We start from the raw sequence: 15,233 nt of genomic DNA, 5'->3' as shown, positions 1-15,233 counted from the left end.
TGTACAATCATAGAACAAAAAGATAGTCCCTGTTCCAAAGAGCTTACAATCTAAGTATAAGACAAGAGACAACAGATGGATACAGACAGACAGGGGAGTACAAGGCAACAATGAAATAACACTGAATAAATATTGATAAAATCAGGTTTACAGTCAATATAGTTTATAGCACAGCGCAACATATTTAAGCTGGCCACTCTATGGAGATTTCTTAAAACAACATACCTGAGCTTCAAAGACGCATAGCGTAACGTTGCTCCCTCAAATTCTTTTAGACTGGGGTCTGGATTCACTGTGGCTGCATGAAGGTCCTAGAGATAAACATACCATTATTAATACATTATTAGGCATGTGCTACAGCAAATTACCTCTAATTTCAAAGAGAAATAAAATCCTCCCTGCCAAGAAGCATACAGTGTTTCCGGATAAAGTTAAAAAAGCATGCATATATTTTCAAATTATTTTTCATTCAGTGCAGGCATCTTATTTTTACAACATGATATTTACCCTGTTGATTTAGACTGAATCCATTCTAAGTGCAAAGATCAGAAAATGGCAGCATGTTTGTGTGCTAGATATCCCTAGCAATACCCCGTTTACTTTGGCCTATATTATGAATGATATTCGTGGAGCAAAAAAAAATAAAATAAAATACAGCCACTGCCATGCAAAAACAAGGGTAATAGTATTAAATATTCTAAAATCTGACAATATACTTGCCTTCCAAATGTCACTATTAATCTTTCCCCCATTCAGTACAGCAAAATCACTCCATGGCTGTTTCTAGACATATAATTATTCACACAGGAAGAAGCACATTGATAAAAAAAAAAAGAAAAAAAACACAAGACACTGTTGTTAGCATTGATATTTACAGGATGGGTTAGGGAACAGATCACCTCAAAACTTCAATTTGTTAGTCCACTGTACAATGGCATTTGGATGAGGGGGGGAAATTGGGAGGAGATGTTTCTACAGTTACTTACCAAAACAAATGATTGGAATAAGGAAAAGTTAATATAAATTAAAAACAGACAATGAGATTACTCTTCAGGTATGATCTTGAAAGCAAGCAAAATGAGTCTGAATGTGAATGTTGGCCATAACTACTATGACCGGCTACAAAACAGCAATTCAGAGAAAAATGGAATTTCCATTTCTCTGAGGTTCATTTGTTGAGTATTCTACTCTAAATATAGTATGAGCTGGAAACACTGAAATAGAAGGCAATGTACAGCAGAAGGGTCAAATAATTTCCAGATCGCAGGAAGAAAAAAGGACAATGGACGGGAAAAGGTGATTAGTAGGAAGCACAGGCAGACTTCTTGCAACAAAAACAATTCTGAACAATCTAACACAACTTTCGTGTGTGTGTGTTTTTAAATAAACAACAAATGTCCTTAACCTCATTCAAAAGTCTATAAGGAAACTGCTATATAATCCATCAAATGCACATTTTTAACACTGTTAAATCAGTATCAACAAGCTGAGAGTTGCACTAGTTTCTGCAAAGAGTGCTAGAGGGCAGTCATTTAACATTATGTCTGCTCTACGGGCTGGGAGTGTGATTTCCTGGCTCACATGGAGCTAGCGTGAGTATAAATAGTGGTGTAGCCACAGTAGCACCGGTAGCAGCAGCACAGGCCTGGCTTAGCTGTGCCGAGTACGTACCCACTGGTTTCAGGCGAATGCGTACTCATCTCCATTGCCAATACCTGTGCTGCCAAGGCTACACTGCTATTTATACTTGTGCTTGTCCAGTGAGAGCTAGCACAAGTATGTGTACACAAGCAGGGGAATCACATCCCCAGCTCATAGGATAGACACAGCTTAAGTGCCAATCATAGGGTCCCTATTCTTCTTCTCCACGAGTAACTCCCATGGACTTGAACAGGAGGTACTCAACTGCTGTGGAGGGAGAATATGATATTTAGATGACATTAGACCATCTCTTTCCTCCCATTAAATTCCCCAGTATTAAAAAGCTCTGTTCAGGCTGACCTACTCCAAATTAACACAACCTAATTCTGAATTAACTTGTGCTACAGATCCTTGAGTTTAGGAGATGTTCCTGAAACAGCCATGCTGCAGAAACTCCTGGATAGAACAGCTCCTGCGGTAGCTGTCATCCTGTTAAACTGTACCTGGAATTTAGTGGTCATTAATAACATAAAGAAACTAATGAAATTCATACCATCAGTTAGATCTTTTCTGAAAATCTATGCTTCCAGGTACAGAAGGATTAATTTAGGGAATTCATCTTAAACCTTCAAATATGCTAAGATTAAATATAAAAAGTAACTCCCCATGTTCTGCTGATACTAAATTTGCTTTTGGCTGCAAGATATAATTAAGGAAAAAGGCAACAAGATAAAAATAATCTTAAAAACTTGGAAGAGGATATTTTATATACTGAACATAAAGGTTCTCAAATACATTTATTCAATAACTTAATGAAGAGTATTCTATAAATTGTTCATGGTCAAACATATTTTCAAGATAGTTTTTAAAAAGGTATATAAAACCCACATATTTAGTATTATTTACCATTTTCTCTGAACAGGGCACGGGATTTTTCAAATTATTCTTAACCTACAATTACACCAGAGCCATTTCCTGTGCTGATGAAAATGGCACAGGAGCATCTGCTGCTATAAAAGCAGGAAAAAAATGTCTTGTAACCAACAAAAAACATAATAAATTTGAGAACACACTAATTTTTTTCTACTTTTTTCAATTTGGACCAATTTTTTTTTTGGTTATTTGCATTAATAGAGTCATTTTCCCCCTACCCAATGTTTCTCTGCTTCTCTGTGTTGGATTAACTCATCTTCCTTGTATTAAATATTCATATCAAAATATACTATGAAACAATATCTGACTTTTGTCTTTGTTCCTTACAAGCCTTCCTTAAGGATATCTGTCAAATTAGAATCACTTTCAACTCAAGGCTATGTTCTACTGATTGAAGCAATGCTTCAGAATATCACTTTAGTTAAGAGACAGGGACACAAAGAAAAATAAATGAATGAGAAAAAGGATCTTTAAAAGGGTAAGAATATTAGCTGTTGAGGAAGAAAATATATCTAAGTGTTTATCTGAGAAACCTGAAACAGCACAAATAAACAAATCTCAATTAGAGTGTAAGAGGGCTGGGGGTTTCTAACCAGGGAAGTATGGTAACGCTAAAGCAAACTCTTGTGAACGGATGGAAAAAGGTTATATTGGGGCTGAACTGCAGTGTTCCCTGTATAATGGTACTTTATTCCAGCTCACTCTCTTTCATTCATCTGAAACCTGTAATCCACCAACTTTTTCTACGGAAGTTATATGAATCATGCCACAATGCAGAGGAATGAACTAACAAGCCTTCCACACCAAATTATTCCATACCAAAATCCATGTTTTCAGTGAAATGTTTAACTAATGGTATCACAAATTCTCTGATTAAATAAAAAACACGGTAGACACAGAATACCATTCACACATTTTAAAAAAAATGTGTATGGAGCATTCAGGGTGGGCTACAGTCCAACAAAAACAAGAGCATTCTAAACTGAGACCAACACTATCCTTGAGTTGCCCGGAGCTACTGAGGTACTTACAGAAAATAATATCAAGTGCCAATTTGAGACTTGTGAAAATCCAGAGAAAAACATAAAAAGGAAGGTGACAGACTAGACTTTGAATTCTTTGGTTTCTATTGGGGGGGCATGGATCAGCATTCACGTTACACTCAGAGGCGGCTCCAGGCACTAGCTCAGCAAACGTGTGCCTGGGGCAGCAAACCGGGGGGGGGGGGGGGGGGGGGGTGTACCGGTCGTCGTGAGGGCAGCAGTCAGGGAGCCTTCGGTGGCGTTTCTGCAGGAGGTACGCCAATCCCGCGTCTTCGGCGGCAATTCGGCAGTGGGTATGCCAAAGGCGTGGGACCAGCAGATCAGCCACAGAATCGCCGCCGAATCCGCGTTACCGGCAGACCTCCCTCAGATACGCCACCAAAGGCTCCCTGACTGCCATGCTTGGGGTGACAAAAAACAGAGAGCCGCCTCTGTTGCACTCCCCATCAGTACCCAGCCCAACCCGGGGAAGCTAATGATCCAACCAGTGGACCAGATTCGGTGATGAATCCTAGTCACGTACCACCTGAGGCACATTGCACATACGCTAAGAAGATTAGTTCATAGTAACATTGTTTTTCTTTCCATATCCCTCTTGCCAGAACCAAATAAAACATACTGGAGTCCTCCCTCAATTCCATCTTTTATTTAACTTCAAAATTCCTGATATTGCAGTGACGTTTCACTTCAGTTAGCCAAAGAGGTTGCTAGACAGAGTCACAAGTTGACCTTCCCTTCCCATCCCTTTCCTGTCAGGGTCTCAGCTACCTGCCTCCGCAGTGTTCCCAGACCTTGCCAGTCCAGGGACATGGTCCTCCTATCTGAAAACGTGTGTGGTATCCTATTACACTGCTGCTTCAGCACTGGTACAGTCCAAAAATCAACATTACTTAATCATCATGTGTTAGAAATTTGCAAAACAAAATGGAGAAACTCTTGGAGACAATTTCCTATTGCAATTTGACATTGACCATCTTTTTGCATAAAATTTCATTCTAGAAACATACCTAGAGACTCGTTAAAATATAGATTAATTGTCTGAGAACTTGCTGGTTGAAATTATTATTATATAAATTACTGTGTAGAGACTTCTACACTACAGTCTATGTTCCTGATCTTGCAAAGGGATCTGCACAGGTATAATGCTCTGCCTGGGCGGATACCTTAAAGGGTTAGTGCCCACATTGTATCAAAATCTACATGGCCCTCTCCTATGCATTGGATATTTGGCCTTGGCATGACCATTCATAACAGCCTTTTCAGGACTTTTAATATATTGGATCAAAACCTTTGTTTTCTTAATTCATAGATTTCACATGATATTTTAATGTGAAGGTCAGAAAAAAAATTATTCTCCTTTATCATGGCAAACCATTGTCTGTAATGTAAAAGTTTAATATTAAAGTAATTCCCAAATGTTTTAATAGCTTGTCTACACAGTAGGGTAATACTGTCTACAGAGAGTAATTTCTAAAGTGCACTAATGTGTTGCAGATTAATTGGTCCATGTAGAACTTCCTGGTGCACACCAAAGGTTCCCTAGTGTACTTTAACATAGTACTGTTTCAAACAGCATTACTTTAAAGTGCACCAGCAGGATCTATCCAGATCAATTAATGTGTAACTCTGTAGTGTGTTTTAGAAATCACATACTCATAAAATGCATCACCCCACTGTGTAGACAAGCCCTAAGATACTTGTCTCTCATATTAAAATGAAAAATGTCAGTCCTACAATTAAAAGCTACTTTACCATCAGTGAAAGAAAAAAACACACTGAATAAACAAATTCATATTTTCCCCCTGTAATTTAGCATCCTTATTGATTTTTATTTTTACATAATTTAGTTATTTCAAAGATGCAAGTTATAAGTCAAAACCTTGTCCACACAGTTTTAGAATGAGACAAATAATTTATGACTGAGTTATAAACTTTAAAATACAGAAATTTACACTGGAAACATTGGTAGCACTTTAAATTCTGCACCCTTGTAATTCCTCTGAATTTCAGAATTATCTTAGAGGTAACAATCACTCTTCATCCTTCATATCATTTAACTTTGTCCATTTAATAGTCAACACATCTGGCATATAGTGAATTCCAGAGAAGTCTTGACCGATGTGAACCACAACTGAAATAGTTCACACACTAAGCATAACTTCACTCATGTGAGTAGTCTCCCTCAAATCATGCAAGTGAAGTTACACATATTTAAGTGTTTGCCTGGTCAAGGCAAGCCAACCATATATATATTTAAAAAATTATAAATGAACTGCAATTTTTCTAGTTTACTGTTCCATTTGGTATATTTTATATTTTCATGTACATATATCAATAAGTTATCCCACAGGATTGCTCCAGAAATGGGTATTTTAGTGGGTTATTACCATTTAAAAATATTTAGCAAGTGTTCTTCTTTTTCACAATGCTTGAAGACGGAGGGCACCCTGTTTCTAGTTTAAAAATTCAGCGCAAAAGAATGATGTTTGTGCTTAGATAATTTTTCTGGTAGGATTCTAAAATGCTTTCACTTTAGAATGCTTTGTATATTTAATATAAGCTATACATTCAGTAGTTACCGTCTGGACTGTAACTTCCAATGTGTTTGTGTGACACTCCTAGCAACTGAACCGCTAAGAGAAGATGTAATTATAAAGAGTCTAGCCAAGAGACTGTTAATGTGTAAATATTTGATGTAGCCTGCACCTGTGTAATGAAGTATTGCTTCAATACCCTAGGGAACCTTAATCATTTCACATTAATCACACATGCAGGCTGTCTAATTTTGTACTAGGATGTGATGTCTCCTTTCATATACACATCCAAATCTTTAAGATGTTTCGTGAGACAAAGGCAAAACAAAAAAATATTTATGGTTTATTGTCAACAAACAGCTAAATTTAGAGATGCTAATGTGTAGCAGATTCTAAAGTTTATGTTACTAACTGTTTTATGTGCAAGTAACTGGTTGAAAGAGATCCTAATTTATTTTCAATATATAAGTAGTAAGAGGTCACTACATTTTACCTCAGTTTCTGGGGTAGGAGATGGGGTAATAGAATTAAGTGATCCTTTCCTTGAGCTCTGAAGATCTGTTGGTATGGAGACAGGACATTCCCACTGGGTTGTTCCTGTTGGTATGTGCCAATAATAGGTCCCAGCAATGTCATTGATTTTTTTCCAGCCAGGTGGCAAGTCGGGGTCGGTCTGAAATGAGTGATCACTCCATATATCTGCTAAGAAAGGAAAAATAAACCTGTATTATTCAACACATGACATGCTTTTTAGATTTCCAGTTCTGGTCTTGACTCATATGATGTAGGATTAGTACTGCTCTTGTTCTTATAGAAATAAATAAAAGTCACAGAAGTAAATTATACTGTATTAAGCATTGAGGTAAAGATGAAATGGTCAACATGGCATGAATTAACCTACAAAGAGGAGGACAGCTTACACAGAGATGCATTAATACAGCAATTATTTGATATCATCACTCAAACTACCCCCTTTAAAATCCAACCATACCGAGGATATAACTGCAGGTACATTAACATAGAATATGCAATTAAATAACTTGGCAATGTGATGTTGTTCCCTGCCTATCCTCTTTCTCAGAACTCCCTTACCAACCACCCTCAATACTCACAAAGGGAGCATTCCTTTTGACAGCGAAAATCATCTTACAAAAAATAATTACACACAAGCTTTCATCAATATGAAACTAAAAAAAAATTTACTTATTTAAAATGGTTAACAGTGGGAAAACCATATTTAAAACTGGTTGTCTCAAAAATACAAATAGTTTTGAACTGTTGATCTTACACAGTGGTAAAAGAAAAATCCATAGGTAAAATCTCAGTCCCATTGAAATTAATGGTAAAACTCCCATTGACTTCACTGAGGCCAGGATTTTGTCCTGCAGACCAATGACATCTTCAGATTTTATGTTGCTAGAGAGATCTTTATTGACCAGCTGCAGTCAATAAAGATCCCATAGTGTATTTCATAGAGTGGGAACATTAACCCTAGTAACATGACCATGTTCCTGCAAGGGCAATTACTTTCTACCTGCTTACATGTTTTCTTGCAGTTATAGATGGACATGGTATTCTTAACTTTCTTTATTAAACTCCTGAACAGAGCTATTGTGCACTTTTAAATAACTGCTGTGTTCCATCCCAAAGGGGACCAAATTGGGACAATAAATAGTTTCCTCTTAGTGTTTGGAGCTATAGATAATGGGGAATTCAGAAACAAAGAAATTGTCACAGCAGATCTGACTAGTGATCCAGTAACTTTACTGTGACATTAGTTAGTACCTGAGGCTTCAAAGGAAAGTGCCAACCCTCATCACTCCCTCCTCCTTCTCCCCTCCCCTCCCCATAAGATAAATTTCTTCCTAACCCCTGGCTGGCTTATGCCCTGAAGCATGAAGCTTTGTAATACTTATATTAACTAAAAAATTAATTCTTATGCTAGCTATGTACCTGTGGAGGTTTTCAGTATATATATGTAAAAATATCTATGCTTCTTTAAATCTTAAACTCTTGACCTCCATCATGTGGAAACAAGCTCCAAGGTCTAAAAAATATTATAAATGTATTGCCTATTAATTTAACTGAATGCTTCCTGTTCTTGCATTATGAAAAAAGATATACAGGCACACTCAATTCACTTTCTCTACCATTCATTATTTTGTATACACCTTAGTCATCATTTCTTAGTCTACTCCTGGGGGAATTCCCCAGCAATGGGCATAGACTTCTGAATTTTCCCACATTAAAAAACATTTTGCCTAAGAAGTGCTCCAGTTCCGCCTTTTGCCCACTAGAGACCGCTGTGGCGCTAGAACAGCTGGCTGGCAGCCTCTGGTGGGCAAAAGGCAGAACTGTAGCACTTCTTAAGCAAAATGTTTTTTAATGTGGGAAAATACAAAAGTCTATGCCCATTGTTGCAGAATTCCCCCAAGAGTAGAGTTTGTCACAGAACCCTGCCTGCGGAGCCAGGTTAGGACAGAATGGGGCAAACAGAGCTGCTGGGGGGTCAGAGACTGGCGTTCAGAATAGTTAGTGGGTGGGGGGAGACTGGAGCATGGGCTCAGGAGCTAGTGGGGTGACAGAGTTGAGCCTGGGGACAGGGGAGAGGGGCTGCAGAGACCTATGGGGATGAGGAGTGCGGGGACAGGGGCTGACTGAATGGGAGAGGCTTGGGGTCAGCTAGGGTCTGCATGGGAGAGGCTTGGGGGGAGGGATAGCTCAGTGGTTTGAGCATTGGCCTGCTAAACCTAGGGTTGTGAGCTCAATCCTTGAGAGGGCCACTTAGAGATCTGGGGCAAAATCAGTACTTGGTCCTGCTAGTGAAGGCAGGGGGCTGGACTTGATGACCTTTTGGGGTCCCTTCCAGTTCTATGAGATAGGTATAGCTCCATATATTATATTATTTTTATTATTAACACCCTAACAATCGCACACACATACACCCAGAGAAAAACCTCCCACTCACACCCAACACCCTCCAGGCTCACTCCCTCTCCCTGAGCTCCTCTGTTACCCCTGACTCCCCCAAGCCTTAGCACTGCTTCTCATAGGTGCAGGAAATACAGTTCTGTATTGTAATTTAAATGAATTACACAATGTTCTGTATTAATATGCCTAGTAAGGAATCTATTAATCAAAAAAAAAAATTACCAGAATTTTTTTTTTGGTCTGTATTGTTACAGACATACTTGCTGACAGATCCCCATTCCCTCCCCCACCCCACCCCCAAGGGTGACTTGAACCGAACACAGTGCTCCAGGTGACTGACAAGAGCTACAGTGTTTTTCCAGTGGAGATGCATACTGTTCCCGAATCATTAGTTTATTATTCCTGCAGTAAGATGAGCAAATTCTGAGCTGAAGAGCTCACAGACCTCCAACTACAAGTCTTCCATTAATATTTAGTTTTGAGTCACCTCTGTTATACGTGAAGCACAACTTAGGTCCAATATCTGAGAGTCCTTAACACTTGTATAGTAAGGTCAGGAATATCTTAAATATTCCAAATATTTGTTTACTAATTCTATGTGCTATCCTGCATCACATTCAAGCATCTCATTTCACTCTACAAGGCCTTCCACAATTTAGCTTCTTTCTATCTTTCTGTTCTGGTCTCTTTACTTCGCACACTCCTCCTTTGCTTGACCCAAGCAACTTATTATTGAGAAGGGGACAGTTAGATAAGTAAAAACAAGAAAAACTGCACAAATATTTTCAAAAGCTGACTGTGTCATGCTCATCAAAAAAAGCTGTGTGCCACATTACCACAGAGTTTGAAAAATCCAAACCAACATTCTGAGGTATTGGTGGCTGTGCTGCTATTCTTCAGAACCAGATATAGAAGAGTACATTGAAATAGCTAATTTATAAAATCCTAAAGTAGCAAAGTTGCATCAAAGTCTATAAAGAAAACATTGGACCTTTCAGTACATACTAGCATGAAAAGACAACCAACTTGCATTGTCATAAGGAGAAAAAATTAAACGCTTAAATTTAATGAATAATTTGGCATAGTTCAGTTGTAAAGAGTAGGGGGTTGGGATACTTCACACTTATTTAGGGCTCATTCCCATTTGAAGTCAATGGAAATCTTTGAATTGACATCAGTGGGTGTTGGATCAGGTCCATATGTTTTTCAAAGCATTTTACGAACATTAAACAATTAATCCTCAAAACTCCCATTGCAGGTAGACATTATTATCCCTTTTACAGAGGCAGGCACTCTCATTCTTCCTCTTCCTTCTTCAAAGTGCTACAGCCTATGGTCTCTCTAACCCATCCCCTGAGCTGGGTGGAATGGCTATCAAAGCAGAGAGATGGAGATGTTAATCTCTCACCTGACAAAAATGGAGGACAAAGTGCTCTGTTAAATGGGACTCAGAATAAAGAGTCCTTGTGAAGTGCTAAACAACTTCTGTGAGAAGGTGAGGTCATTCTGCCCTCGTAGGAAAGGATCCACAGTTATTTTGTTTTCTCTGAGGCTGTGGCTGAGGCTGGGGTGTTTTTTTCTGAATTTGCACATAATGAATAACTAACCTCAGTCAATTTTATAATAGGAAATATTTTATTTAAAGTTTTTGGACTCGATAGTCAGACTACAAGTTCACTGATCTTCAGAAGTTTGAGGTTAGTGTTAACTATTGTTCATATAGGTCATCTTTGAAAAAGTAGCCTAAAGTTGCTTGTGGAAATAGACAATCATCAAATGCCCTTGCTTGTTCTACACAACATACAATAATTAAATGAAGCGGAACATAAGTAGGGATAAAATAATTTCTTTAATGTATTATACTGATAAAGTGCATCAGAGTCCTGCACTTAGGAAGAATCCCATGCACTGCTACAGGCTGGGGACCGACTAGCTAAGCGGCAGTTCTGCAGAAAAGGACCTGGGGATTACAGTGGACAAGAAGCTGGATATGAGTCAGCAGTGTGCCTTTGTTGCTAAGGAGGCTAACGGCATATTGGGCTGTATTAATAGGAGTGCTGCCAGCAGATTGAAGGAATTGATTATTCCCCTCTATTCGGCACTGGTGAGGCCACATCTGGAGTATTGCGCCCCCCACTACAGAAAGGATGTGGACAAATTTGATTGAGTCCAGCGGAGGGCAATGAAAATGATCAGGGGGCTGGGGCACATGCCTTATGAGGAGAGGCTGAGGGAACTGGGGTTATTTAGTCTGCCGAAGAAAAAAGTGAGGGGGGATTTGATAGCAGCCTTCAACTACCTGAAGGGGGGTTCCAAAGAGGATGGAGCTAGGCTTTTTTCAGTGGTGGCAGATGACAGAACAAGGAGAAATGGTCTCAAGGGCAGCAGGGGAGGTCTAGATTGGATATTAGGAAAAACTATTTCACTACGAGGGTGGAGAAGCACTGGAATGGGCTACCTAGGGAGGTGGTGGAATCTCCATCCTTAGAGGTTTTTAAGGCCTGGCTTGACAAAGCCCTGGCTGGGATGATTTAGTTGGGGTTGGTCTTGCTTTGAGAAGGGGGTTGGACTAGATGACCTCCTGAGATCTCTTCCAACCCTAATCTTCTATGATTCTATGATCGTTTGAGATTATTTCTGTTGTAGTTTGAGATCAAAATTATCATACTGTGCAAATACAAAATGTTACTTTATGCTTATATTGAGTGATTTCTTCCAAACCAACCAACCAAAAGTTGCAAGGGAAATTACATATGTTTATTCATAGTTATTGTAACAGGTTACAAAGTAAGATCTAAATAGGAATGACACTGAAGTATAAAAAAAACCAAAATTGCTTTTGTGACAGCAGGAAGAATGTTGTAAATAGGGTGACCAGACAGCAAATGTGAAAAATCGGGATGGGGATGGGGTTGGGGGGAGGTAATAGGAGCTTATATAAGAAAAAGACCCAAAAATCGGGACTGTCCCTATAAAATCGGGACATCTGGTCACCCTAGTTGTAAACCTTAAGACATAATACAAAAAAGACTTCTACAAAAATTCATTAAGATGATTGTAATTCTTATCTGCAAGCATCTGGAAGCAGACCATGTAATACAGTTTCAAATACTCTGGGTTAGGGCCAAAGAAACATTATCTGAGTAATAAATGTTCAATTACCTTAAAAATATACTATTAGCAAAAGACAGAGATGGACTAAAATATGTGCTGGGATGAATTTAGGGTATGTACTCTTAATTAACTAATTTCGGAACTAGTGTAGCTCTAGTTTCAAAGACCTAATAATATTCCATATTAGGGACATATTTTTTATTGTAAGGCTGCCATTAAGGGTTGGGTTATTTTGGGGCTCACTTGTCCTTGTGCGTCATTTCAAGAGAAAGGTATTGACAATGTAACATGGATTCACATTTTAAATTAAATAAAGGTAAATATATGTATATCTCCACATGAATTATAGTTTTATTAGGAAGTTGTTTAATTTATTTATCTATTTTAATCACTCAAAGCACCCAATCCAAGCACCATTTTAGTTGTTTTCACAATAGCAGGAAAGTACATTACTATAGAGATGGAGATTTACGGAAGCATTCCATGAAGTAAACACATATTTCTATGCATTTGGGTAGGTTTATTTACCATGCAGTATGTCAGAACGAGTCATGATCTACTGCAAGAATATATTCTTAAAGAGACTTCTTCCCTAAAGTCTTCCATATGAAATGGATAAGGATAATAACCACAGGGAAAGAAAAAAAAAAAAGATCCATTCTGGATTAGATTAAGCAATAAGCACAGCCACTATAAATAAATGCTATAAAAATTCCATGCTAGGGTCTTTCAAAGGGGCTTGGTGTTTGCGTGTTTTCTGTACAACTCCAGCATTCCTTTGGCAAGGAAGATTTTAGCCCTTCTCACTATAAAGATGTCCTTTTGAATGAGAACCAGTGCTGGCTGCAGAGAAACAAAATGAAACTATATCTGTACATTTGAAATCCTGGCCCCAATGGGTATCTACTACTTCTCCATATTCTGTATTATCAGCTGAACAACAGTTGCCCACCAGTCATCATCCACTGGTGCCGTCAATTCTGTTCTGCTTACTTGCTCTGAGCATACAGCCTGGTTATTTGGTCTGAGAACTCTCTCCCAGGATTTCACCCTCAGAAAAGCATGAAATGTCACAATTAATTTCAATGGATTATAAACCCTGAAATCCGGAGCTGACAATTTCAGTATCAATATTGTTAAAGACTCACAGCTGATCTGATGTGGGTGGATTCATTTGAAAGGACGTCACAGTAATAGGGACCCAATACTTTTCAATGGGCATTTTGCCCAAGTAAAGACTGCCAATTAAGGCCTGATCCAAGGAATTTGACCAGCATAGTTATTCTGGAATAACTGTAATTATTCTGAAATAAAATAATTTTTACTCTAGAATAGTGTGTGTCTACATGAGGAGCTATTCTGGAATAGCTTATTCCATAACAGCGACGCCAGCCAATTGTCCCACGTAGGCCAGGCTTAAGACCTCCTCTTCTGAAACCCTCTCTATCAAGCTTCACCCAGAAATAAATGTTTATATCTGCATTTTTATATGAATGGCTGAAAAAAGGGAGTTTATAATGGAAGAACTAATACTGCCTTAATTCAGTCATCGGTATAAATAAGAACTGCACGTGGTTGAAAGCCTCAAAAGATTCTGTTGCATACAGAAAAGCTGTAGTATCACTGTTGTGAAATTACCTATACCAAATAAACTGTTACAAGAGGACAAAGATTCAGAAAATATAGTTGTATTTACATGGGACCTTAGGCTGGAAGGGACCCTCCAACAAGGCAATTTGTATTTTCAGAGTGCCAAGTATAGTCAAGCCTGCATAAAATAATGTATTGCTGTTTTAGAACTCTCTCCTACAGCTGCCAGGCTCTACCACAGAGCTGATGTATAGCAGCAATAAACTCCATTCAATACTGTAGGCTATAATTTAGATGCTGAGTTTGGCAAGATGATTAGCAAATTTGGGAATTAAATTTTTATTTCAAGGTACGTTTATTTTAGTATCCAGTACTGGGTGAATACTGTAATGCAGATGTCTTAAAACGAAATGGAAACAAACTAAGTGCAACTGGATGGTAATGTAAACAGCATATGCATTTGGTGACCACCTTTGTAAAAATCAGTATTTTTATTGCTTGCTTTTTATTGCTGTTTCAGAGAGAAGGGACAACAATCAAATTGCTGCCATAATATGAATAATTCTTTAGCCCCAACAAGGCAGAGATCAAAATTATAACAGGATCTCTCGTGCTAGGCAAACTGAAAAGAGCAGCAAGTGGAGCCAATTTACTTCTCCATTGTTTTGCAGTGTCATGAACATGCCTTTCGTTCCATGGCAATTGTCACCAGGCTGTCATACAAGGTCACTGATCAAAGTGGGAGGCATACCAGTGGCATGCAAAGTTCACAGTTTTTGTACCTCACCACACTGTAATTTACTAGTACCTGACCCATGACTTGCACCATTCTCAGGTAGAGCTCGGTATGCTTTGTGGAATTGCATAATTAAAAAACTAACTATGACAAATGACAGAAGCTTTTAATTGGTTCATGGTTTCCAGTGTAGGCAAGGTAGACTAGCTGTAAGTTTAATATCAGTTAAGGCATAAAATATGCCTTTTAGAAATGAATGCACAAGTAAAAGGAAAGGATTAGATATAACTGGGGGGGGGGGAACACACAGAATGCTTATTGGGGAAAAAAAAGAGAAGTGCAAAGATACAGCACAAAATGGGTTATGATAGATGAGAAAAGTCAAAAGACATCATATACAATGCTTGAAAGAACAATATTTTATTAGCACTGTTTATAATAGGAAAAAAGAGTGGTATAGGTCCAATTAAGAAAGATACAGATATTATAACAAAAGAGGCTGGAGAAGTATTAGCAGAGGTAATTAATGTACTTTGAGCCAAATTCTGATTTCATTTACCCTAGTGTTGTCCAGACTAGCTCCACTGACCTTAGGAGAGAAAGTCTGCATTACACCAGTATCAATGAGATCCAAATTTCCCCCTTTATGAGCATATTTATGTCAGGAGCAGATATTAAAAAATAGGTGGCTAAAATGCTAGTTGTGCCAGG

General features: G+C 38.3%; 1 protein-coding gene across 8 annotated transcripts in view; it reads right to left on the bottom strand.

Annotated features, from left to right (window-relative positions):
• The window catches only part of APBB2 (amyloid beta precursor protein binding family B member 2), a 336,412-nt gene that overhangs the window by 113,145 nt on the left and 208,034 nt on the right, over positions 1-15,233 (bottom strand). For 4 of the 8 annotated variants that reach the window (XM_045018103.1, XM_045018104.1, XM_045018107.1 and 1 more), the window contains 3 exons: positions 6,645-6,853; positions 721-783; positions 226-311 (listed from right to left, as the gene is read on the bottom strand). In XM_045018103.1, the coding sequence (XP_044874038.1) occupies positions 226-311; positions 721-783; positions 6,645-6,853 (358 nt within the window). The remainder of the gene's footprint in view (positions 1-225; positions 312-720; positions 784-6,644; positions 6,854-15,233) is intronic. The other 4 variants (XM_045018106.1, XM_045018111.1, XM_045018109.1 and 1 more) reach the window with 3 other exon arrangements.

Source organism: Mauremys mutica, chromosome 5, assembly GCF_020497125.1.
Source record: "Mauremys mutica isolate MM-2020 ecotype Southern chromosome 5, ASM2049712v1, whole genome shotgun sequence".
Lineage (NCBI taxonomy): Eukaryota > Metazoa > Chordata > Testudines > Geoemydidae > Mauremys > Mauremys mutica.
This window is presented reverse-complemented; position numbering and strand designations above follow the sequence as displayed.